Raw genomic sequence first — 27,591 nt, 5'->3', positions numbered from 1 at the left:
ATGTTACAATTCCCACCACGAGGGTTAACCCTATTGGCTCAATGGTAGGGTGTTGGGGTAGTATTCCACAGGTGATATTCATCTCAGAAATATCAATGATTATAAAGAACATTAGCAAATGTAGGCTATCTAATGAGGAGCAGTTTTTCCACAAGCATTTTCCATTAAGATGAAAATTGCCACATCAAAACCAGCTGAGGCACCGTTCAATTCCTTTTTAGATTATTTTCTCTATGTGCTTGCCAAGCAACAAGCCTAGAACTACACATCTAGACAAAGGCTAATTCTATCACTAATAGGCCTAGGCCCAGTATTATTTCATTCAAAGTACTGCATTTGGTTATTTATTCAAATAAACTTGCATCATCATGGTATTGTCTGTGAACAATATGTTTATCATATGTTCTGTCGCATAGTCTACGATAAGTGTAGACATTAATTGGCTTCTTCAGTTCAGCTGAATAGGCTAAAACAATTATCAGCCAACTATGCACAACTTTGATCTCGACATATAACGTTGGTTATAAGAAATCACATGCAGGGCCGGATGGGGTAACATTAGACGTTTGGAGAGCGAGGCAAATCACTATGTGCACCTTTTCCACTAATGGCTACCGGCAACACTACACAGACCGATCCTCCTGAGAACAGGACTCCTGTCTTTCAATTGGACATATGAAGGAACAGTTATTGGATCATCATTTTCTGTGAAATCTAAACAATAGTGAAAACATTTTTGCTTTCTTATTTTTTGGGTGGTAAAGTCTGTCATCATTCTGTTAATCAGGATCGACCGTTTGGTGAGACAGACCAACCGACCAACTCGCCCTTTGGCGCGTAAGGATAAGTACACACCTTCCAACCAATAAAACGCCCAGTAGGCGAAACAAAAGCGCAAGTCGTGCCCTCCTAGCCGACCAGTAGTGCTTGGTGAAGTTTTCAGAACCACGAACCAGAGAACAGAGACAGTCACAGACGCGAGCGACAATAGTATAACCATGGAGCCATCCACTGCCCCCGGTGATGAACCGGCTGATTTCGAGTTGTACTCGGTGATTCCATCCAATGTCACCTACCCGGACGACGAGATGGGGTTCGAGCCCAACGGAGGAAACTACACCCATCAGCTCCCGGTTCAGAGCGCCTCCAATATTATAGTAGCCATCTCCATCACGGCGCTCTACTCCGTTATCTGCGTGGTGGGATTGCTCGGGAATGTCCTTGTGATGTACGGTGTGGTGAGGTAAGGGCTTTCTACTGGAACTCTACTTAGCCTACTATCATTGGTGACAACTTACTTTTTATATTGTATGCCTATTATTGTCCGTATGAAAATGTGTGAATGTATATCCTTTTGGGGAAATGCATGATTGAAAAAGTACTTTTCTCCCCAAAACTTTTAGGCTATAAGGGAATCGTGTATTCCGTATGGAAATTCCGTTTTTTTATAGTACAATATTTTATGTTTGCCTCACCATGTTAGCTAAGCATAACGATGATTTGTCAAATGTAAGCACTGAAAGTCAATCTTCGGTGACTTGACGTTGCTACACTGTATTATACATTGTTTGACAAAAAAAATATACAAATACTTTGCTTTCGTTCAACGATGATACATTTTTGCTGGTGAAACAGTGAATCAATGTTTACTCGCGCTTGAGAACCAGAGGAAAGATATGGAGTCTGGTGGAGTGTGTGTGCGTTTGCGTGTGTGTGCGCGCCTACTAGCTTGCGTGCATGCTTCGGACTCGCTTTCATATTTCACATCCATTCGTCCTCAGTTCAGGCTGATTCCACAGTGCACGCGGGCGCAGGGGCGCGCGCGCACACACACACACACACACACACACACACACACACACACACACACAGCATATGGCTAGAGAGCTGGGCCAGGTCAAGCAGGGAGTCTCTTTTACCTCCATCTCTAGCTGGTAAATATGACGGCTTTCTTTCGTTGGATTTGGTTTGAAGTGAAAGGATTATACTTAAAATAGTCCTCAAATTGGGCTAGCTTTAAAACATATTTTATTTTAAATTCTCCAACTGTACAGACATTAAGATCAACATGATTCAAATTGCAATTACTGCCATTATTATTGGCTATTCCCGATCTGCACCCTCCCTTAATTTAAATAGTATTGATGTCAGTGATGTGGTTACTGTTTACGATGCCCTTACCATGCTGAGTGTACCCTTAAGGAGAATAATTATGCCCACATCACTGCCAAACTTTGGGGACTGAACCCTCACAGCGTACTAAACTGAACCCTATTAGTCTACTAAACTGTCTGGCATTATAAGACAATGAGTGTCAAGTCTAGTAAACTGGATGTCCAGTCTAATGCACTTACTTCCTCTGATGTCTACTAATAGCTTTATTGCCCACTGCAGTCAGACATTATAAAACAGTGACCAGTCTAGTAGCTCTGAATCCACTGATAGCTTTAGGGTTGTGGTCAATTCGGATTTGTTTTATTTAATTCAATTCCAACAATGAATTTCAATTGAATTGGCTACATCCCACAGGAAGCAGAATTTCAATTGAAGGAAGTATAATTGGATTAAAACCAATTAAAACAAATTCAACTGAGTTTGACTCCATTTCCACTGTATCTTCGATAGGCAAAGAGTTGAAAAACTACAAACCTCAGATTTCCCACTTCCTGGTTGGATTTTTTTCTCAGATTTTTGCCTGCCATATGAGTTCTGTTATACTCACAGACATCATTCAAACAGTTTTAGAAACTTCAGAGTGTTTTCTATCCAAATCCACTAATTATATGCATATTCTAGCTTTTAGGACTGAGTAGCAGGCAGTTTACTCTGGGCACCTTTTTATCCAAGCTACTCAATACTGCCCCCCTGTCCCAAAGAAGATAAGACGGCAGCCCTACACTCCTGCAATGGTGACCAGGCCACTGTGGATCCTGCAGATGGACTGAGGGTCTTTAGAGTTGGGCTCAGTGACCAGAGGAGGGATACCAATCCACACTGCCAGGACGTCTCCTCTCCTCTCGTCTCCTCTCTATATCAGGGCTGAGGTATAGTAGTTGCGGACTTCGTTCAGAATGAAGTTGATGTCTTCCTCTCTGGGGATGGTGTAGGCAGTGACGTCAGTGGGCATGTCCGTCGTCCGTGATGGTCATCATGTCCCAGGGCAGGAAGAAGATGACACGGCCGTTGCTAGTTGCCGGGTCCAGGAGATCCATCATGTCAGGACTGTAATAACCAGGGATGACTATGTGAACCCCAGCACTGGGCTGACAGATTTTAGCGTTCTTCCCGTCATCCATTTTCCTCAGAGAGTCAGTGAACAGTCCCGTGGAGTTGATGATTTGGCTCTGACGTCAAATACATTTCCTGTGATAACGTCTCTGCAGCATGCCCCACAAATCTTCTCCTTGCCCATCTCAGCACTTGTCTTCTTCAGCAGGTGGACCACCTCTGTGTACTGTAGTTAGCAAATCCAGCAGTGTGTCTGGCTGCTGTCAGGGCAATCTGCATTGTTATGCTGTCCATCATAGTAGACGATGGCTCCCACCAGCTTGTCTTTCTTCAGCACGAGGAAGAGTTCCAGGGCCTTGTTCTTACTGAGGACATAGCTACTCTTCAGACACTGGCCTCCAGCCACCAGGTCTTACATCTTTATACTAGCTCAGTAGTATGGCAGCTGCCACCATTTGTAAACATGGAACATAATGGGTAGTGGGGCGATGAGGGGCGATGTCTAGCAGGTTGGAGCGTTCATGGAGAGCATCTTTCACCATCATGTATTGTTCATAATCTAATTTAATAATGGCCTTTTGGAGGTAGTATACTCCTCCGTGGCTGAGCTTGGTGCTCCGGCTGCTGGTCCCTGATGAGAAATCATTCCTCTCCACCAGTGCAGTCTTAAGGTTGCGTGTGACAGCACATCCGGAGCCCGCGGCCCGGCCCTTATGACAAGAACATCAAACTCCTCAGTGTCTTGCAGGGTGGAGAGCTGAGCTTTTCTGGTTGGGAGCTCATCTTTAAATGGCTGCTGTAATTCCCCCTTCCGCTGCTACATACGCCAGCCTGTGCCCATGTATTCTGGGGTTTTCTGTATTCCGACAGTTGTGTTAGGCCCAGAAGAGCAGCGGCCGTCCCGGTCCGCATGATAGCTGTCCCTTTCAAGGCCTTCCAGAAGGCCATTGATCCTGATCCTGCAAGGATTTTCAATGTTCAATTGACGATAACAACACCAGGAGAGCCAGGGCGTAAACCGAAAACAATGATACAATTCACAATATGATGTGATTTAAAAAAAAAAAATGATGGTGATGTGTAGAATAAGTAAGCCATTTGAATTTCAATGAATTTCTTTGAATTCAATTCCACTTCCTTTCATTCAAATTCTATTTAAATTCTGCTTCCTGTTGAGTGTATCCAACTCAAATTCAATTCAAATTCATGAATTGAATTGGAAATAAAGAGCAATCTGCATCTTAATTCAGAATTGTAATATATGTATAGTTCAATGGAGCTTGACTGTAAGAGCCAGTAGGCTACCATCAGTACGAACCTTTCTCTCTGGTTGTCAGGAAAAATATACATCTAATGGCCTCTTCTGCTGTCTACTGTCAGATAATGAAAGGGGTTTTCATGACAAAGGACATTAGTTGGTTTCTGCCAGAGCCATATATTAAGAGAGTTCGGCCAGGTTTTAGAACGGACGCCATGTTTATAATACATGCCCAATACATTGCGTCTTTATTCTGAAAGTGTTGGCAATGTAACAATGTGAGAGCGCCTCCAACAGTTCCCTATGAAATGACCCGCTGTAAACAAGCAAAACAGAGCATACCATCTAGCCACAACCACTTTAATGCCTTATGCCTTCTGCATTCTTCTTCTTCTTTTTTTTTGGCGCATGGGCTGCCGTTACCATGACAACCACCCCAAAATGTAAGGAGACAGAGAGAAAAAAAAGAGAGAGAAAGAGTGAAGGGAGAGAGAGAACAAGGAAGATAGCAAAAAACAGAGACAGACAGGCAGAGAGATAAACAGTGAAAGACAGAGAAAGAGAGAGAGAGAGAGAGAGAGAGAGAGAGAGAGAGAGAGAGAGAGAGAGAGAGAGAGAGAGAGAGAGAGAGAAAGAAAGCAGGAGAGAGAGAAACAGACACATTTTGTATTTTATTAGGATCCCCATCAGCTGTTACTGAAGCAGCTACTCTTCCTGGGGTCCACACAAAAATCTAAAGCATGACAGAATACATAACATCATTAGACAAGAACAGATCAAGGACTGAACTACACACATTTAAAATGGATAGGAAGAGTGTGGAGAAAGCGGTGACGTCGAGTTGGGTTCGATGCGTTCTAATTGTCTGGAACACAAGAAATAAAACATTGACTAGTGGAGTAAAACGAATGTGTTAGCCACCACAGTGAGTTGCTAATGTTCATTCACTGTGAATCGTGATTGGCATTGAACATCCGTTTTAAAAGCACAGCATAGTGAGTAATTCTGCTTTTTATGAGTGTACAGTATATCCCCTCTCTCCGTTCTAGAGAGCTGTTGAATGTATCCATCTGGCTTTCCAGGCAGGCTAAATCTCACACTCAAAGTATTTGAAAGAAAACTAATACTATTTGAACCCAGGTGTAGCCTGCTCCAGATTGAGAGCTAACTGGTGTGGATGTGAAGGTTATTTTCTAGTATCCACGTTAGCATCACTTATAATGCATGCCCAATACATTGCTTCATTCTGAGTGGTATTCTAGTGTGGATATTGGAACAGAGCTGAAGAAGAGTCCTCTGTGATCACTAACTAAGGGGACTGAGGGGAGAGCTGAGAGCTGGAGCTGACACCACCACTGCTGTGGATCATCCATTGTAACACAGCCCAGGTCAGCAGCACTCCTCTGCTTGACAGTCAGCCATCCAAGTCACACACACACACACACGCGCACACACGCACACACACGCGCACACACACACACACACACACACACACACACACACACACACACACACACACACACACACACACACACACACACACACACAGAGAGAGAAGCAGTATGAGTGTAGAGATGATTGTACCCAATGTACTATGCTATGATTTACATCTTACAGTTTTTTACAATCACTAACATCCTTTTGTCCAATCTGTAGTCACATTTTCAAAACGCTAAACACAATTAGCCGTCTGTTGTGGACCATACCATAAACACAATTCATCGTGTTTTCACAGAATATGCTGTCAATTTTATTTATTTTGTAATACATTTTTTAAAGGGGAATATGCAGTCAATTAACACATTTCTAAAATGCTTACATTTTCTTTACATACAAGCTTACCCAATACCTAAGTTATGGATCTTTATTTTGTTATTTACAAATGCTGGCACACAGCATGCCAGAAATGAAGACCTAATGTTCAAAACCTTAAATATAGTATAAAGTAGAGGTCGACCGATTAATCGGAAAGGCCGATTAATTAGGGCCGATTTCAAGTTTTCATAACAATCGGTAATCGGCATTTTTGGACACCGATTATGGCCGATTACATTGCACTCCACGAGGAGACCACGTGGCAGGCTGACTACCTGTTACGTGAGTGCAGCAAGGAGCCAAGGTAAGTTGCTAGCTAGCATTAAACTTATCGTAAAACAATCAATCTTAACATAATCACTAGTTAACTACACATGGTTGAGGATATTACTAGTTTATCTAGCTTGTCCTGCGTTGCATATAATCGATGCGGTGCCTGTTAATTTATCATCGAATCACAGCTTACTTCGCCAAACGGGTGATGATTTAACAAGCGCATTCGCGAAAAAAGCACTGTCGTTGCACCAATGTGTACCTAACCATAAACATCAATGCCTTTCTTAAAATCAATACACAAGTATATATTTTTAAACCTGCATATTTAGTTAATATTGCCTGCTAACATGAATTTCTTTTAACTAGGGAATTGTGTCAGATCTCTTGCGTTCAGTGCAAGCAGACTCAGGGTATATGCAGCAGTTTGGGCTGCCTGGCTCGTTGCAAACTGTGTGAAGACCATTTCTTCCTAACAAAGACCGTAATTAATTTGCCAGAATTGTACATAATTATGACATAACATTGAAGGTTGTGCAATGTAACAGCAATATTTAGACTTAGGGATGCCACCTGTAAGCATTCATTCAAACAGCACTTTCCTGCATTTGCCAGCAGCTCTTTGCTGTGCTTCAAGCATTGCGCTGTTAATGACTTAAAGTCTATCAACTCCCGAGATTAGGCTGGCAATACTAAAGTACCTATTAGAACATCCAATAGTCAAAGGTATATGAAATACAAATGGTATAGAGAGAAATAGTCATATAATAACTACAACCTAAAACTTCTTACCTGGGGATATTGAAGACTCATGTTAAAAGGAACCACCAGCTTTCATATGTTCGCATGTTCAGAGCAAGGACCTTAAACGTTAGCTTTTTTACATGACAAATATTGCACTTTTACGTTCTTCTCCAACACTTCGTTTTTGCATTATTTAAACCAAATTGAACATGTTTCATTATTTATTTGAGACTAAATTAATTTTATTGATGTATTATATTAAGTTAAAATAAAAGTGTTCAATCAGTATTGTTGTAATTGTCATTATTACAGGAGTATTTGGACCAGGGAGAGGAGTAGTTGGACCAGGCAGAGGAGTAGCTGGACCAGGGAGAGGAGTAGTTGGACCAGGCAGAGGAGTAATGGGACAGGAAGAGTAATTGGACCAGGCAGAGGAGTAGTTGGACCAGGCAGGGCAGTAGTTGGACCAGGCAGAGGAGTAGTTGGACCAGGCAGAGGAGTAGTTGGACCAGGCAGAGGAGTAGTTGGACCAGGCAGAGGAGTAGCTGGACCAGGCAGAGGAGTAGCTGGACCAGGCAGAGGAGTAGTTGGACCAGGGAGAGGAGTAGTTGGACCAGGCAGAGGAGTAGTTGGACCAGGCAGAGGAGTAGTTGGACCAGGCAGAGGAGTAGTTGAACCAGGCAGAGGAGTAGTTGGACCAGGACAAGGGAAAGGAGAGATAGGGGGAGAGGAGTAAGAATGTGTGGTGATGTTCAAAGGAGAGTAAGAGCTGTTGTCACTGATGAAATAAGAGCCACCACCACGGACCATGTGATAAACCAGGGTCTATCACTGAGAGATGCTGGTGAAAGAGTCCAGTCTAATCTCAGACGGTTAACCGTGGCTTCCATTATCCTGAATTTTCAACAAACCAACAGGTTAGTAATGCATTTCACAAGGGCTTCTTCTATCATTACTGTTGCTATGTCCCACAGTAACTGTAGGCCACCAGACCCAATGAAAATACATATGTTGTTTTTTGTTCCTCTAAAGGACACAACGTCTTCCTCCCTCTGGAGGAAGAGGAAAGCTCCTCAGTGAAGACCAAGACCATGCCATTGTAGGATTGGTCATTGCTGACAATGCAGTAAAACTGAGAGAAATTCAGACCAGAATTGTGAAGGACAACCTGGTATTGAACAATGTGGAAAGCATCAGCCTGACTACCATTGCTCGGACTCTGACCAAACACAGAGTTCGAATTAAACAGTTGTACACAGTTCCTTTTGAAAGGAACAGTGAGCGGGTCAAGGAACTCCGGCACCAATATGTCCAGGTATGATGTCTATCCAATATGTCTTGTTCTATAGTGAGTTTTACACTATGCTTCTCTACATGTAAACATGGGTTACAGTACATACAGTAGGACATACTGAAAAGCATTTACACATACTGTGTTTGATTTCTTTCAGAGAGTCAAGGAGTTGAAGGCTAATCAAAACCCACATTAAATAATGTATGTAGACGAGGCAGGGTTTAATTAATTAGGCCCCTTTTTTCTCAATTTCCGCCTGAATGACGTGCCCAAAGTAAACTGCTTGTTGCTCAAGCCCTGAAGCCAGGATATGCATATAAGTGGTATCATTGGAAAGAAAACACTTTGAAGTTTGTAGAAATGTTAAAATAATGTAGAACATTATAACAGAACAGATATGGTAGGAGAAAATCCAAAGAAAAACCAACCTGAATGTTTTTTTTGACAGCCGATGCTCTTACAATGGAAAGTATAGGAGCATACTGAATTCTAGCTCCCAGGATGCAATTCCCATGGCTTACACAGGGTGTCAGCAGTCTATGTTCAAGGTTTCAGGATTGTAACTTCCAAAACGAATAAGAAATATCAGTTTTAGTATAGGGACACAGTCTTGGAAATGTGTGCGCGAGCGATGAAGACAGAATGCACCTGCTAAAATCGGTTTCCTATTGAACATACTTCTTTCCATAAGAAATATTATAATTTGATTAAATATTACGGTATCTGAGGAGTAAATTGAAACTTATTTTGACTTGTTGAAACAAAGTTTAGGGGTAGATTTTCGGATTCCTTTCTCTGCATGTTGAACAAGTGGATTACTCAAATCGATGGCGCCAACTAAACAGACTTCTTGGGATATAAAGAAGGATTTTAACTAACAAAATGACACTACATGTTATAGCTGGGATCATTTGGATGACAAATCAGAGGAAGATTTTCAAAAAGTAAGTGAATATTTAATTGCTATTTCTGAATTTATAAAAACTGTGCCGGTGGAAAAATATTTTGATGTGGGGCGCCATCCTCAAACAATCTCATGGCATGCTTTCGCTGTAATGGCTACTGTACATTGGACAGTGCAGTTAAATTAACAAGAACTTAAGCTTTCAACCGATATAAGACACTTGTATGTACCTAAATGTTTAATATCCATCATTTTTATGATTATTTATTTGAATTGCGCGCCCTCCAGTTTCACCGGAAGTTAGCGGGACGTCTAGCCCTAACCTGGCAAAAACATGTCGGAGGGGAAGAAACGTCATCGGGAAAAGGGTCACCGTTGATATGCCGGGTCAGAGAGGAGCAAATATCACAATGTGTGCTGCAATCTGGAGTGCTGGTTTGTTCCTGCAGAAATGTCAGATTGAAACCTACAACAAGCTTTTGTTTTTAGATGACCTCCACCAACAGCTGGTGCCAGAAGCAGAAAGGGAAAAGGTGGGGGGGGGGGGACATGAGGACATTTGTGAATGGGACAATGTAGCATTCCACCATTCACATGCAATCACAAACTGGTTTGCAGCCCATCCAAGAATGGTTTCCCTTTTCCTCCCCCCCTACTCGCCTTTCCTCAACCCCATTGAGGAATTTTTTTCTGCCTGGAGGTGGAAAGTGTATGATCATCGGCCACATGACCAAATGTCCCCCCTGGATGCAATGGATGCCGGCTGCAGAGACATCTCAGCTGAAGACTGCCAGGGGTGGATAAGGCATGCCAAGCATTTCTATCCAAGGTGCATAGCGAGAGACGACTTAAGATGTGATGTGGACGAGAACATGTGGCCAAATGCTGAAGATCGTATAGATTAGAACAGGACTGTGCATTTTTGCATTTTTTCCCTTCTGTGCTTTTTTTACTGTAATTGTGTTTTATTTTTACACATTTGGAACCTATATTGGATTTTTTGTTGATCACTGGCAGCAATTCTGTCACTTACTATTTTTTTCTACTGTACATTCTATGAAGTAAAGATGACTCATTCTTTTAGATAGTATATTGCCAAAAATGCACACATTCGACACTCAACCAAAAAATGTGGAGTGGTTTACAGTAAAAAGAAACTGAATTAAGAAAAACTATGGATTTAATTTTGTCTATTGTATGCAGGTACAACTGAAACATGAAAAGTAATGCAGTTTTTGTAATGCAATCAACTGTTAGTATTTTGAAAGCCGTTGTGCTATAATTGACTACATGTTCCTCTTGGATAGAAAACATGTGCTAGTGTTTTGACAGAATGATTAGATAGTGAGTCGGGTTTGGCGTGTTTTGATAGAATGTATGTAGAGAAAGTTTTTTTGCATTTTTAAATGTAGAGTTGGTATTCAATGAACAAAATGTGGTTTTGAGCAGAAATGAACTATTTGGCTAATTGTGTGATGTAGGTGTGTTGCTGTGTTAAGAGTTTAGAAAAAGTATCTTAAGTATAGGTAAACGCTTGTTAGCAATTGTTAAAACTGTAATGGCTAATGTTACGAATGTGTGGGGGTGCAGTTGATAAAATGTCTTGCTTGAGCCGTGTAGCTGGGGTACTACAGTAGGTGGTGTGCTTGGTTTATCCATACGTAGGGCATTAGTAGAGCTGTCTCAGGGGGAAAGCTCTCTCCAAAACTGGGGAGAATCATCCCATAAACTTGAGTAAGATTACCTTCAAACTCTGGTATACACCATAAACTGACATCGTATAACTCTGATTAGGTTGAAATCCTTTCTTTGGAGAAGTGTTTACTCAAACACACCAAGATGATCAATTCCAGCCTGAAATATTGTACCCAGTGGAGTGGAAGCTTTATTGGGGTGTTTTTTTAGGATGGGTGTGAGTCAACACCAGCTCCCGTGTCTTGCTGCATGTCTCCTCTCTTACTCGGTAGTGTGCCTGTGTTCTACTTCTGTCCCGACAGCTTGAAGAACACAGCGAGAGCTCTGGGATGAGTAGTGTGTGTTTGGTCAGGGAGGCGGTGGGAAGCGATGAGAGGTAGAGGGCACTGCCGCAGAGTATGGAGAAAACAATGGGGTAGAAATGATGACAGATCAGACTTCCTGCTGCAAATACAAATTGTTACACCTTTCCTATATTCAAGTTATTTGAAACATATTCAAGCTATTAGCCTCATGCACATAGAAAGTTGGTTGCAGTTTCTGTGCCACAACTGTTACATTTTTTAAATAGGTCTTTACTGGTAACCAGAATGTGTTAGGTGTTATATGGCTACAATTTGAATGTTTGAAGTGTGCTTTTATGATTGCTTACTAAAAAGCTATTGTTTACCTTCTATATTTCTAAATACATAATGTATATTTGTTTGGCTACCACTCAGATCATATTTTGGCCCACCAATCCCCTGGTCTAAATGCTGATGTCTCCAATTCGTAGTAAACTGGCTGATTGAAACACCCTCACAACAGAGTGTGTACTCACAGAGGATGTCTACAAGCAGTGTGCCTAACTAGGGTTTGAGTCTGCGTCTCCAATGAACCACACGACTCTGCCAGCCTTCTGAGCTAAACCCTCAGTAATAAGTCATGAAGAAAACACAACTCTTCCTCAACTCATCTGAGGCAAGGTTAGTTATCAAGCAAGAATGGTTCACTATAGCACTTCCGTTACAGCAGCAAGATATATTTTCATGTCGTGCTGCCTTTTAAACTGTCGGAAAGTTACACACTGGACTGGAGCCCAGCGAACATGGTCAATATTGGGACGAGTGATTAGCTAGTGGTGACAGACTGTGATCAATGACTCTGGGTGTACGTGCCTAACACACAAATGATGCCTGTGGTCCGATGAAGCTGTGATCAATAAGACAGTAATCAATATTCACCAGCGTCAAGAGAAGGAAGCGCTCCATCTCCATCCCGTTTCTCCTGGAACCAAGGCCACTGACTGACATTTTTAAAATGACCCTCTGTTCCCTGCAGCAGTGAATCTAACACACGCACGCACGCGCGCACGCACACACACACACACATGCACGCACGCGCACACACGCACACACACACACGGCCCTCTGTAGCCTGCAGCAGTGATTCTAAGGATCTGCCTCCTCCATATGTTGGTTACCCTCTAATTTTTGGGGGTTATTAATGATATTATTTAAAAAATATTTTCACAATGCAAATTGTTTATAATAATAATAATAATAATAATAGACCTTAAATCATTCACTGATAAAATGTACTCTAAATTTGTCCGCCAAGATATTTTATGTAAAAAAAAATGTCATGACTCTGCGAATGGTGGTCCTCAAGATGTTTTGACGGTGATTTGGTGGTCCACGGAATGGAAATGGCTGTGAACCGCTGCTCTAGGGACACAGCAATAACAGCTACACAGCTACAATCCCCAATTAGACATGGGGTCTATGATACTATCAGAGTTCATGTTTCTCGTTTTGAACAGCACGATTTAATACGACGTTGGAACAAATATCCCACTGTTTTTTTTCAAGCTTCCAACAGGGAGGATGGACATACAAAACCACCCCTATAAACATGTGACATTAGCTAACTACTACAGGTCCAGAACCAGTTAAAAGGATAGCATTAACAGAGTGGGCACTGTGGGCAAATATCAAAGCTCATCTTCTCCCTCCTTTTCTGTGATTAATGCATGCACAGCTGTCATCAACATAGCACGTTGTGATGAATCCTGCCTTGATGCTGAAACCTGCTGAGAAAATGCTTCGGGTTGGCAGCTGCACCCCCCGTAAAAATATCCAAGCCAGTTCCCTGAACCGACTGTACCGTACAGTGCTGTACAGAACACCGTATCCTTTTACCATCCTGCCAGTACTGGTGTGTTTCAGCTCCTGTGTGTGTGACACCGTGCATATGACATCATGGCTCTTCCCCCACCACCCACCCACGTCTTCTCTCCTTCTCTAGCCACTTCATCAACATCCACCCACAGAGCCCAGAGGCCACCCACTCGATGCGTCTCTCGTCGCATCTCCGTCTCAGTGTGCGTGTGTGTAAGAGTGTGTGTCTCTGTGTGTGTGCATCATGTGTAAGCCCTGGCTCCTGTAACATTGGCTCAAGGCAGATGGAAGTAGGCCATGGTTTGGACAGTTAACACCAGAAGGGACTTGGTGGTGAAGGAGAGGTGTGTGCATGTGCGTGTGTGTGGAGGGTGTAGTGTAGGTGTAGTCCCGATCACGCCAGCTTAGTGCTGGCGATGATGATTCTACATATGCAGAGAGCAAACCCATCCAAGGGGCATAACAACTGCCTCTGATTCAAATACGATAAATATGAGACAGTGCTGACAGTGGAGCTAGGAAGCACAGACGGATTCATAGATGAAGTTATGCTGAATCAAAGGGTTCTAACAGACGGATTCATAGATGAAGTTATGCTGAATCAAAGGGTTCTAACAGATGGATTCATAGATGAAGTTATGCTGAATCAAAGGGTTCTAACAGACGGATTCATAGATGAAGTTATGCTGAATCAAAGGGTTCTAACAGATGGATTCATAGATGAAGTTATGCTGAATCAAAGGGTTCTAACAGACGGATTCCTAGATGAAGTTATGCTGAATCAAAAGGTTCTAACAGACGGACAAGTGTCTGTATCCTGCTATATTCTGCCTCACAACACATCTGAGCACCAGAAACTCCAGGCAATAGTTTTACTCTGGCTCTGACGCGCACTTATAGCCTACTGCCGTTTGCGTATTGCTGCTCTTATAATGTCTACAAGTATGTGAAGAAATAGCCTCTCTGTTGCATTAGCCTCATTGCTTTTAAAAGTTTTTTTGATGCGAGTGGTTATATTAATTTGGGATCTATCACATCCCACAACTGTCCCAGTGTACGTATGGAATATGTTTTTCTCGCACAGAAGGACAAGTTGACCAATAAGTTAGGTAAACTTAATGTACTATGGGGCATAGTAGATTGACATACCTGTAAGCAAGTGTTTTTGCTGTTCGTCAGGCATACTCATCTTGTTGGCTGGCGAAAAGTAAATGTAAACAGTTCTAAGATCTTCAATATGCACCTCAGAATTCAGTAAGAAGGACACGTGCAGTTGCATCCCCGGTGTGTCTGTCTTCACTTGTAGCCTACTTTGGAGCTGAGATGCCTGTGAGAAGGACCCCATCACGTGACGGGCATTGGCTAATAAGAATTCAGATATCTCCCATGATTGACAGGTCTTTCAGCCATCCGTCATGCATATACAATAGATTGCCCTCCACCTGATTAATAGAAATGTGTTATTATGTCTCGGGAAACTGAGATGATATGTATGCAATAGGCCATTTTGATCGTCTCAGTTCATCTCTCCATGATATTAGGCAGAATAAGAACAGCGATGAGACTTTTGTGTGCAAGAGAAGCACAACGAAAGATAAATCCACCCCAGCTGAGAGCTCAGAGCTCTGTGTCTTACCATACTACATATTGATTAGTTCCTTAACTACAGGGATAATTCATTACAGAAAGGAGGACATTTATCAAATTCCAACTCCAAAACCAATTGTGATTAAATCGCAACACTCCCCTGATCGAGATCGAGGACTAGAGCATCCAGTTGTCTGGTAATTAGATGTGTGTGTCTATGTGTGCATTGGCATGCGTGTCTGTTTGTCTTGATGAGACGAATTTTGACCGAAATGAATAGCAGGTCAGGTGCAGAGTCAGTCGGGTTTAACACTTCTGTGGGAGCCGAAGGAGCAGAAGAGAAAACAGCAAATGACCAGCAGCTCTCAGCAGCAGGCACTCGACAGCCCTGCCCCTTCTCACCCCTAACCCACCATTAGCCTCATACGCTAATGGGATGCCTAAACATGGGATGGTCATCACAATTCTGGCTCTAGGTCTCTTTGCTGACTTCAATTATAGCCCCAGTCCCAAGAGGGAATTAGCTGGTAGTGTTTATGCAATACGAGCTGTAAGTGCACGGACTGTTAATACATGTTATCGACCAAGGAGAGGAAAATCAACAGGCTACAATGTATTTATTAATGGGCGACAGGGAACAGTTAGGTTTGGAGCTTACAGTCACTGTCAACAACTGACCAGCGCCCAGAGCTGATTTCCTTATTCCAGTAAATGTTGTTTACTTCATTCTGAGTGTTGTTTGGTTTAATTTTGTTGTCATTTTGGCTTTTGAAAGGCAATAGCTTTTATGGTGAACACACACATCTGGACCATTGACTAAATGGACTTAATTTATCCACAAAGCCGTTCAGCGGAGTGCAAAAATGTAATCGACAAGCAATGTACTCTTTTAGGCAAACAAATGACAGCACTAGTGTAGTCTGTACCTCTACAGCCTTTTACATACAGACCCATGGGCTATGACTAACAGAATACTGTTTTGAAGACAAAGTCAGTTAAGATAGAATATTCAGTTGAAGTCGGAAATTTACATACACCTTAGCCAAATACATTTAAACTCAGTTTTTCACAATTCCTGACATTTAATCCAAGTAAAAAATCCCTGTCTTAGGTCAGTTAGGATCACTACTTTATTTTAAGAATGTGAAATGTCAGAATAATAGTAGACAGAGTGATTTATTTCAGCTTTTATTTATTTAATCACATTCCCAGTTGGTCAGAAGTTTACATACACTCAATTAGTGTTTGGTAGCATTGCCTTTAAATTGTTTCACTTGGGTCAAACGTTTCGGGTAGCCTTCCACAAGCTTCCCACAATAAGTTGGGTGAATTTTGGCCCATTCCTCCTGACAGAGCTGGTGTACCTGAATCAGGTTAGTAGGCCTCCTTGCTCGCACACACTTTTTTAGTTCTGCCCACACATTTTCTATGGGATTGAGGTCAGGGCTTTGTGATGGCCACTCCAACACCTTGACTTTGTTGTCCTTAAGCCATTTTGACACAACATTGGAAGTATGCCTGCGGCCATTGTCCATTTGGAAGACCCATTTGGGACCGAGCTTTAACTTCCTGACTGATGTCTTGAGATGTTGCTTCAATATATCCACATCATTTTCCTCCTCATGATGCCATCTATTTTGTGAAGAGCACCAGTCCCTCCTGCAGCAAAGAACCCCCAAAACATGATGCTGCCACCCCCGTGCTTCATGGTTGGGATGGTGTTCTTCAGCTTGCAAGCTTTACCCTTTTTCCTCCAAACATAACGATGGTCATTATGCCCAAACAGTTCTATTTTTGTTACATCAGACCAGAGGACATTTCTCCAAAAAGTACAATCTTTGTCCCCATGTGCAGTTGCAAAACCGTAGTCTGGCTTTTTTATGCCGGTTTTGAAGTAGTGGCTTCTTCCTTGCTGAGTGGCCTTTCAGTTTATGTCGATATAGATACTTTTGTAATGTGTGGAGTGGTTGAAAAATGAGTTTTAATGACTCCAACCTAAGTGTATGTAAACTTCCGACCTCTACTGTATCTCTATGAACACACCGGACCAGTCAAAAGTTTGGACACAACTACTAATTCCAAAGTTTTTCTTAATTTGTACTATTTTTAACATTGTAGAAAAAAAGTTAAAATAAAGAAAAACCCTTGAATGACAAGGTGTATCCAAACTTTAGTCGAAAGTTTACATACACTTAGGTTGGAGTCATTAAAACATGTTTTTCAACCACTCCACAAATTTCTTGTTCACAAACTATAGATTTGGAAAGTCGGTTAGGACATCTACTTTGTGCATGACACAGATAATTTTTCCAACAATTGTTTACATACAGATTATTTCACTTATAATTCACTCTATCACAATTCCAGTGGGTCAGAAGTTTACATACACTACGTTGACTGTGCCTTTAAACAGCTTGTAAAATTCCAGAAAACTATGTCATGGCTTTAGAAGCTTCTGATAGGCTAATTGACAAAATTTGATTCAATTGGAGGTGTACCTGTGGATGTATTTCAAAGCCTACCTTCAAACTCAGTGCCTCTTTGCTTGACATCATGGGAAAATCAAAAGAAATCAGCCAAATCCTCATAAAAAAAATTGTAGACCTCCACAACTCTGGTTCATCCTTGGGAGCAATTTCCAAATGCCTGAAGGTACCATGTTCATCTGTACAAACAATAGTACGCAAGTATAAACACCATGGGACCTCGCAGCCGACATACCGCTGAGGAAGGAGGCGCGTTCTGTCTCCTGGAGATGAACGTGCTTTGGTGCGAAAAGTGCAATCCCAGAACAACAGTAAAAGACCTTGTGAAGATGCTGGAGGAAACAGGTACAAAAGTATCTATATCCACAGTAAAACGAGTCATATATCGACATAACCTGAAAGGCAAGGAAGAAGCCACTGCTCCAAAACCGCCATAAAAAAAGCCAGACTACGGTTTGCAACTGCACATGGGGACAAAGATTGTACTTTTTGAAAAAATGTCCTCTGGTCTGATGAAACAAAATAAAATGTTTGGCCATAATGACCATCGTTATGTTCGGAGTAAAAAGGGGGACGCTTGCAAGCTGAAGAACACCATCCCAAACATGAAGCACGGGGGTGGCAGCATCATGGTGTGGGTGTGCTTTGTTGCAGGAGGGTCTGGTGCACTTCACAAAATAGATGGCATCATGAGGCAGGAAAATTATGTCGATATATTGAAGCAACATCTCAAGACATCAGTCAGGAAGTTAAATCTTGGTCGCAAATGGGTCTTCCAAATAGACAATGACCCCAAGCATACTTCCAAAGTTGTGGCAAAATGGCTTAAGGACAACAAAGTCAAGGTATTGGAGTGGCCATCACAAAGCCCTGACCTCAATCCTATAGAAAATGTGTGGGCAGAACTGAAAAAGTGTGTGCGAGCAAGGAGGCCTATAAACCTGACTCAGTAACACCAGCTGTCAGGAGGAATGGGCCAAAATGCACCCAAAGTATTGTGGGAAGCTTGTGGAAGGCTACCCGAAACGTTTGACCCAAGTTAAACAATTTAAAGGCAATGCTACCAAATACTAATTGAGTGTATGTAAACTTCAGACCAACTGGGAAATTAAAGCTGAAATAAATCCTTCTCACTACTATTATTCGGACATTTCACATTCTTAAAATAAAGTGGTGATCCTAACTGACCTAAAACAGGGAATTTTACAAGGATTAAATGTCAGGAATTGTGAAAAACTGAGTTTAAATGTCTTTGGCTAAGGTGTATGTAAACTTACTACTTCAATTGTATATTGTGCCTTCAGAGAGTTGTCCCCATTAAGCCAATATCTCTGTAACTAGTGAGTCAACCAACATGCTCATGAGAAAGTCTAATTAATAAACGCTAAAGAAAACTTATCTTTGGGGGAGTTACGGAAATTCTAAATTGGCCTATTTTAGAGGAATAGACCCCAAAAAATCAGAAGTAGTTATGATCTAATACAGATCCATAGTGGGAAATGTTATCAAGAAAATGTTAATCTTAAAACAGTGATCATGATCTGCTCATGACATTGCTTTAAAAAAAGCATACACTGAAGTATGTGGTCAGAGCTACTTGTAGCTCACTAATGCTTTAATGACTAATCACTCATTCAGATAGAAATAGAAATGTTTCTGAAAACAATTAGAATAGTATGTTTTGCTGTTCCACGCATGTTCAACACACAGCAAGAGATCAATTATCTTTACTCATCTTCGAAGAAAACAACAGACGCTTTTATAGCAACATCAACTTAACTCATTTCTCTGCCTCTGTCCACAGATACACCAAGATGAAGACATCCACCAACATCTACATCTTTAACCTGGCTCTAGCGGATGCCCTAGCCACCAGCACACTGCCCTTCCAGAGCGCCAAGTACCTGATGGGGACCTGGGCCTTCGGAGAGGTCCTCTGTAAGGTGGTCATCGCCATCGACTACTACAACATGTTCACCAGCATCTTCACCCTGACCATGATGTCTGTGGACCGCTACATCGCTGTGTGCCACCCAGGTAAAGGGAAAGAAGCATTCCACATGGCACCCTATTCCCTTTATAGTGCACTACTTTTAACCAGAGCCTAGGGAGGCTCTGGTTAAAAGTAGTGCACTTAATAGGGAATAGGGTGCCATTTGAAATGTATCCTGATCAACTCCTATCCTTTCGCGTAAATAAATGAAAGGTGCTTAGAACCAATAATCCACCACATAAAAATGAAAAAAGGCCAGCAGTCACTGTAATATATGTTGCAATTGAACCGTAATTTTCTGTGTCACCCAGTGAGAGCCCTGGAGTTCAGGACGCCTGCCAAGGGTAAGATCATCAACGTTCTGATCTGGGTTCTGTCCTCTGCCATCGGAGTGCCCATCATGGTCATGGCTGTGACCAAAACAACAGACAGTGGTGAGACAGCATCGTTAAACTAGATAGCACATTTTTTTTACACTTCTTTCAAAGGATTTCTTGTATAGCCTCACCCATGTTGGAGTTTTCATCATTTGAAACTCAACATGTTTTGGGGAATTTGTCTGTTAAATTCATTGTTTTTTAATCCCATTAAATAAGGGGATAAATCCCTCTTACTGCAAAAATGTACAGTATATTAAATCTTTGGTCAAAATATAAATTATCTCTATAACATAAACCTACTACAGTCTCCTCTCTAGAACTGTCTGTTTTCTAATCCCATTAAATAAGGGGATAAGTCCCTCTTCCTGCAAATTTACAGTATGTTAAATCTTTGGTCAAAACCCCTCTCTACGCCTCTTCACCCCTCTCTCCACCTTTCACCCTCTCTCCGCCTCTTCACCCCTTTCGCCGCTTCTTCACCCCTCTCTCCTCCCCTTCACCCCTCTCTCCGCCCCTACACCCCTCTCTTCCTAGGTCAGACTATGTGCACGCTGATGTTCCCTGACCCTGACTGGTACTGGGACACGGTCACTAAGATCTGCGTGTTCATCTTTGCCTTCATCGTCCCTGTCATGGTCATCACCATCTGCTATGGTCTGATGATACTGCGTCTGCGCAGTGTCCGCCTGCTCTCCGGCTCTAAGGAGAAGGATCGCAACATGCGCCGCATCACCCGCATGGTCCTCGTGATCGTTGCGGCCTTCATCATCTGCTGGACACCCATCCACATCTTCATCATCATCAAGACCCTGGTGGAGATCAACTCTAGGTAAGAATTTATGTTTTGTGTACTTTTATTTTCTTGTTAATTTTACTGTGTGCTTGTATTGCTTTTGTATTAATCTTACTTATTTTATTAGGTCAAATTACTTGGAAAAAGGGCATAAAATAAAATGAATTATACATCATTTATCATTGCTTCTTATTAACAGGAACCCCTACGTGAAAGCCAGTTGGCACCTCTGCATTGCGCTGGGCTACATGAACAGTAGTCTCAATCCCGTTCTCTACGCTTTCCTGGACGAGAACTTCAAGAGGTGCTTCCGAGACTTCTGCCTGCCCTGCCGGACCCGCGTGGAACGCAACTCTCTCAACAGGGGCCGGAATGCCAACAGGGAACCTGTGTCAGTCTGCGCTCCGACTGTAGCTGGGAAGGAAAGGAAGCCTGTATGACTAGGCATGGACCAGATCCCTTGTGGTTCTGGTTCTCAATCCAGGAGGGCCCAGCAAGACTTGCAGTCTGAGGTCACCCAGATATCCACAACAGAGTTCTGACAGGATAAACAATGATTTAGTGAGACTCACAGAGTTGTCAGTAAAGAGGGGTCCAAACCACACCATAGGTTTTTGATATTCCTCCCAGTGAGATTTAGGAATGTTCTTTATTGTTGCTCATAAGGAGACAGATTCAATGTTTCACCATAAATCGTTTTCCGCTATCCAGAGACAATCTGTGACGGTGCCAGGGCTTTTTGAGTAGCGCATTTCTGGTTTGTAACAAATGGATGTCTGGCTGCAGAGAGAATACACAGGATGTTGTCAAGGACAGTGGTCCAAAGAATGCCACATGGTTTCATCAATTAGTCATCCTTGTTTGTGACTGATGACAAGCTGCACAAATATGGGACTGGGGATGTTTTTAAAATATAGGCAACAGGGTAAGGGAAACCACCAAATGAGTAGAAACAGTGCATTCGGCAACTATTCAGACCCCTTTTCTACATTTGTTATGTTACTGCCTTATTCTAAAATGTATTCAATTACAGCCTCAAGTCTTCTTGGGTATGACGCTATAAGCTTGGCACATCTGTATTTGGGGAGTTTCTCCCCTTTTCTCTGCAGATCCTCTCAAGCTCTGTCAGGTTGGATGGGGAGCGTCACTGCACAGGTATTTTCAGGTCTTTCCGGAGATGTTTGATTGGGTTTAAGTCCGGACTCTGGCTGGGCCACTCAAGGACATTCAGAGACTTGTCCCAAAGCCAGTCCTGCGTTGTCTTGGCTGTGTGGTTAGCGTCGTTGTCCTGATGGAAGGTGAACCTTGACCTCAGTCTGAGGTTCTGAGCCCTCTTGAGCAGGTTTTCATCAAGGATCTCTCTATACTTGCTCCGTTCATCTTTCCCTTGATCCTGACTAGTCTCCCTGTCCCTGCTGCTGAAAAACATCCCGACAGCATGATGTTGCCACCACCGTATTTCACCCTAGGGATGTTGCCAGGTTTACCCGAGACGTGACGCTTGGTATTCAGGCCAAAGAGTTCAATTTTGTGGTTTCTCATGGTCTGAGAGTCTTTAGGTGTCTTTTGGAAACTCCAAGCTGGCTGTCATGTGTCTATTACTGAGGAGTGGCTTCCGTCTGGCCACTACCATAAAGGCCTGATTGGTGGAGTATTGCAGAGATGGTTGTCCTTCTGGAAGGTTCTCCCATCTCCACAGAGGAACTCTGGAGCTCTGTCAGAGTGACTATCGGGTTCTTGTTCACCTCCCTGACCAAGGCCCTTCTCCCCCAATTATACAGTTTGGCCGGGCGGCCAGCCAGCTTTAAGAATAGCCTTGATTGTTCCAAACATCTTCCATTTAAGAATGATGGAGGCCACTCTGTTCTTGGGGACCTCCAATGCTGCTGCTGCAAAAAATTATAACTTTCCCCAGATCTTTGCCTCAACACAATCCTGTCTTGGAGCTCTACGGACAATTCCTTTGACCTCATGGCTTGGATTTTTCTCTGACATGCACTGTCAACTGTGTGACCTTATACAGACAGGTGTGTGCCTTTCCAAATCATGTCAAATCAACTGAATTTACCACAAGTGGACTCCAATAAAGTTGTAAAAACATCTCAATGATGATCAATGGAAAGGGTCTGAATACTTATGTAAATAACTTTTTTCTGTTTTTAAATTTTAATACATTTGCAAAAATATTAAAAAAAACTGTTTTTGCTTTGTCATTATGGGGTATTGTGTGTAGATTGATGAGGACCCAAAAAATATTTTTATACATTTTAGAAAAAGGCTGTAACAAAATGTGGAAAAGTCAAGGGGTCTGAATACTTTCTGAATGTGGACATCTGAAATATGGACTTTTGGCACTGGAGGGAGAAGAGAAAACACCCAACACAGTTCGGTGAAAATGACAGTTACAGCTAACGGACTTGGCAAAGATTCCAAATACTAAGCAGTGGTCGATGTGTATCTCATGTACCAGAAACTGCATCATCCATCTTGAAGTAGTGAAAAGGACAGACTTTAGTTTGGGTACAGTACACTGAGTGTGTGATGTCAATGCTCCTCACAGTAGCCTTGTGCTTTGACAAACTGAGAAAGTGGAGAAGCATGAATGTTCAACCTTGGTTGATCTTCTTTCTATTCCCTGGGAAGCAAGCACCTGTAAACTAACATTGATGAGGAACTTTAAAGATTGCTGAGGCATATTCTAAGCATCACACTTCTCTACTTCCATAGAGTCAAACTAAGATCTAATGGGAAAAACAAAACTTTATTTTCCACTTTCCCTTCTACTTCAAAACAAAAGGGAAAACAATTACATTTCACATGCTATGGAAGAAGAAGAAACTACATTTTATTTTTGACAGGTTGGATGATGGATGAAAGCATACTTTAGTGCAAAGCACTAGGGCACGAGACACAGAAACAAAATGGGAAAATGGGGCTGATAGCTATGTGATTCTGTAGCCAACATTATTTTTTATACTATATACTGTAAATAAAACATTGCTTAGAGAGTTCCTTACTGACTGAAAATACGCTCCAACACCGCCGTTGTTGTCAAAGTGAGATAATGTTAGAACACTCAATATTTTATATTTTATGACATTCGCAACATGGAACATTTCTACATTGATATCTACCACAGAGCTCTGTACCTGCTTGTGCCCTATAGCTGAGAATCCAGGAGGGTTCAAACTACTGTACCATAGCATTTCCTTTCCAACGACACCTTGGCTGTCGGCTCCAAGCCTACTTTCATGGGGAGATTTTATCGGTTGGAGCAGAGAGGTGGAAGGGACCACTGAGAGGAATAACTAAATAGTCATAGACCACTGATTGATGTTGGAGGAGAAGACGGAAGACGCTGGAGCTGCATAGTCCAATCTTGATCTAGACTCTTTGTGAATGCATTACTACTCTGATGAATGTGAAAATTGAACAACAACTGCAGAACCCTCACTGTGGACAGCAAAACAACTTTAAACTGGAAGAGTATGGCGGCTTGTGAAACCGAAACCTCTTGAGAATCACTGAGCATTTATATAGCTGAACCAAGTGAGATTTGAATAGGACTCACTATCTGTGTTACTGTGTAATTGGAGAAAAACATTGTGTCATCTGTCAAATAAAATCTATGGCAGATTAAACTATGCTTAAATAATATTCTCTATATAGTGCACTACTTTTGAACACACAGTAGGTCCATTCTGCTCTGGTCAAAAGTACACTCTTAGAAAAAAAGGTGATATCTAAAACCTACAAAGGGTTCTTTGGCTGTCCCCAAAGTAGAACCCTTTAAATAACCATTTTCGGTACCACGTCGAACCCTTTCCATAGAGGGTTCTACATATGGAACCCAAAAGGGTTCTACCTTTTTGGGACAGCCAAAGAACCCTTTTGGAACCCTTTTTTATAAGAATGTAGTGCACTATAGGGAATAGGGAGCAATTTGGCATGCAGGCTGTATGAAACTGTGCAGTTGGAGAGAAACATTGTGTCATCTGTCTAGATAAATCTATGGCAGATTAGAGAGACTTAACTATGGCATTAATAAGTCAAGATAAGATTCCTAAAATAGTTGATCGCAGCGCTCAATTAAACTTTGAGGGCATCAATCAATGATAGCCATTAAGTTGAAAATCACCCTTCGTATTTCATAGGCTATAATTTGAGTTTATTATAGGGTATACATTCTCCCGGTAACCTTGCAAAAAATCAATGCTGATGAAATATCCAGCCTCTAAATCCTGCCATAGATTGCATCCCACATGGCACCCTATTCCCTATATAGTGCACTACATGTGACCAAGTGGTGCACTATGCAGGGATTAGGGTACCATTTCAGACGCAGTTATAGTTTTGAATGGCCTTGGACACGATGCTATGTCACGAACCACTGTGACAAACCCCAAAATGGTGACGAAAGTTTTGTGAATCATTTTGCCAAATGATACTAGCTAGCACAGACTAAAAAAGAAAATATTATATAATTACTGCTTATGTCGATTTCATTCTTCCAGATGTAGGATCTTAATTGTTGCTGTGAATTTTCCTGCACAGTAGGAAATGCAAACTTGTACAGTATTTGAGTTTTGAAAAAGGTTTCCCAAAGTTTGTAATTTCCAATTTGAAATTTCTAACTTAATTTGCCCTAAAGAAAAATGTATCAACTCCTACAAAAATTATCATTAATTATAAACCACACAATCATTTCCCTTTCCTATTGCTGCATGATTCTTTTCTTGTTGTAGCCAACTGGCTCAAATTAAGATCCTCCATCTGTAAATTACATATAACTACTATGGTTCGATATTTCTAATGATATGTATCTGTATGTCTGTGGACATACTGAAGTCAGAAGGATACAACAGCTGCCAAAACAAAAGTCAGTTCAAAACTAAAATCACTTAACATGACTTTTAAGAACACCTGCTCTTTCCATGACATAGACTGCCCAGGTTAAAGCTATGATCCCTTATTGTTGTCACTTGTTAAACCCACTTCAATCAGTGTAAATGAAGGGGAGGAGACAGGTTAAAGAAGGATTTTTAAGCCTTGAGACAATTGAGACATGTGTGCCATTCAGAAAGTGAATGGGCAAGACAAAAGATTTAAGTGCCTTTGAACGGGGTATGGTAGTAGGTGCCAGGCGCATCGGTTTGAGTGTGTCAAGAACTGCAACACTGCTGAGTTTTTCACACTCAACAGTTTCCCGTGACAAAAATGGGCCAGCATCCCAGTGGAACACTTTTGACACCTTGTATAGACAAATTGAGGCTGTTCTGAGGTTAAAAGTTCGCTACATTTTTCAGTTATAGGTGAAACAACTGGTGTATGTGATTCTGTATGCTTTCTTTATGATAACTTTATGATATTTTCATAGTGATATTTGATCACATAGTCTACTGCTGAGGCTAGCCCTAAATGCTAAAAAAAAAGAAAGAAAGAAACTGATTCAGTTGGACTTAAACTGTAAAAATTTAATTATAGACTGAGACTATTTTGTTCCTGGTCTGATTTGCAGTATATTTCCTGGCAGTGAGTAAAAATGCTTCAGCACTAAGAACACAGACTACTGAACTATTTACAGCTGAATCAATTTCTGGTTTATGTTCTCTTCGCTTTTGTCAGTATTCCTGAGACCCACCTTATATGTGATTCTAAAATCATGTATTTACGTGGTAGCAACAAAGGAAGATAGTATATTAAAATGTGAACAGCCTACACATCGTTATGTATTACAGATATGATATTGACATGTTGACATGCATTAGCTTTGCAAACAAGCACAAATCTGCCGGGTAGAGATATTTAAGTAGTTTTCTACAGTGTAACAATGTTCACACCTGTAAATGAACTGTACATGGCAATATAATGGCCATCTAAGTATGGTTTTAACACCCTTTAATGCACAGTGGGACCATAATGGTAAAGAGTACAGTACATCACACTGAAAAAAGCGTGCTAATGTGACAAAATAGAAAATGGCCACTACAACAGAAACTGTTGCTAATAGCCTACTATAGCCTTCTTGCCTCTGAGTGTCTGCTAAAGAATAATGGATGTTATTTTGATTAAGGTTAACTCCTGCATAATTTATCTCGAAACCCGCTGTCAATAGCTGCAGTATTGTACCTTTCCGTACTCTCTTGATGTGAATCACTCTGTGTTGAATCTCCTATGTTCTTTGTTCACAATCTATCGTTCATGTTTTTATACTTATATTTTGGTAACACTTTATATAATAGTCAATCTACAGATGTTCAACAAACTATCTGTAGACAATCAGCAGCATTTCAACAGCTTGTCTTTAGCCTACAGATTGACTATCTAATCCAAACAGTGTTTCCTATACTTTTTCTGTCCCTCTGCCGTGCTTTGGATATTGCGGTTAGCTCATTTTGATATGGAACTCCTTTAAAAACTATGAAATATTGGAACATTTCTGTAACATTAATAAAAAAAGATGTATGTTTGCTTGTATTCAATGTATTGCCAGAGACTGTAAGGTATTTGTGCTATTCATACTTGAGTCCATCATGGTTGACCTTGCAGTGGTCATGCAGTAATCCTTGTAATTTATAGTTTAAGATAGATGAGCATCTATTGTAAAATGCATTGATGAACGAACAGCAAGCCAAGATGTTTTACAAGAAGCCTGTCTCGGATTATTGATAAAAACAACACAAATCAATAAAATGAACATGGTAGCAAATTATGTGTCCCAATTTGTAAAAACCATGGAACGATTTGTAGAGCCAATGGTGTCTCACACCCATTCACATTATATTATGTTTTTTCTTGTGTCCCTCCATTTTATATGATATGTTACGTTGTCCATTTTGTATGCTGTGTTACGTCCTCCATTTTCTATGATATGTTACGAATGGTCTGGTGGCGGAATATAGGTAGTACAGTATCATACGCCTTGTTGCGTTAGCGTTTGTGGCTAGCATTAGCTAGGTAAGGGGTTAGGGTCAGGGATGTA

General features: G+C 41.5%; 1 protein-coding gene across 1 annotated transcript; it reads left to right on the top strand.

The window, feature by feature from the left end:
* Nucleotides 1–998: 998 nt before the first annotated feature.
* On the top strand, nt 999–21,049 carry LOC120022660 (delta-type opioid receptor-like). Its single transcript, XM_038966644.1, has 5 exons — nt 999–1,243; nt 19,248–19,480; nt 19,748–19,870; nt 20,351–20,645; nt 20,809–21,049. Exons 1-5 carry the CDS (start codon nt 999–1,001, stop codon nt 21,047–21,049), a joined length of 1,137 nt encoding a protein of 378 aa, XP_038822572.1.
* The last annotated feature ends 6,542 nt before the right edge of the window (nt 21,050–27,591 follow it).

This window comes from Salvelinus namaycush, chromosome 27 (genome assembly GCF_016432855.1).
Source record: "Salvelinus namaycush isolate Seneca chromosome 27, SaNama_1.0, whole genome shotgun sequence".
In the NCBI taxonomy this organism is placed as follows: Eukaryota; Metazoa; Chordata; class Actinopteri; order Salmoniformes; family Salmonidae; genus Salvelinus; species Salvelinus namaycush.
The sequence above is the reverse complement of the archived record's forward strand: the minus strand, read 5'-3'. Positions and strand labels throughout refer to the sequence as shown.

What these genes read in the sequence shown, in the direction of transcription:
- LOC120022660 (XM_038966644.1), top strand. Translation starts at nt 999, where the DNA reads ATGGAGCCATCCACTGCCCCCGGTGATGAACCGGCTGATTTCGAGTTG. An exon ending in GTGATGTACGGTGTGGTGAG is followed by an intron (nt 1,244 to 19,247) that starts GTAAGGGCTTTC and finishes CTCTGTCCACAG; the next exon opens with ATACACCAAGATGAAGACAT. An exon ending in CTGGTGGAGATCAACTCTAG is followed by an intron (nt 20,646 to 20,808) that starts GTAAGAATTTAT and finishes TCTTATTAACAG; the next exon opens with GAACCCCTACGTGAAAGCCA.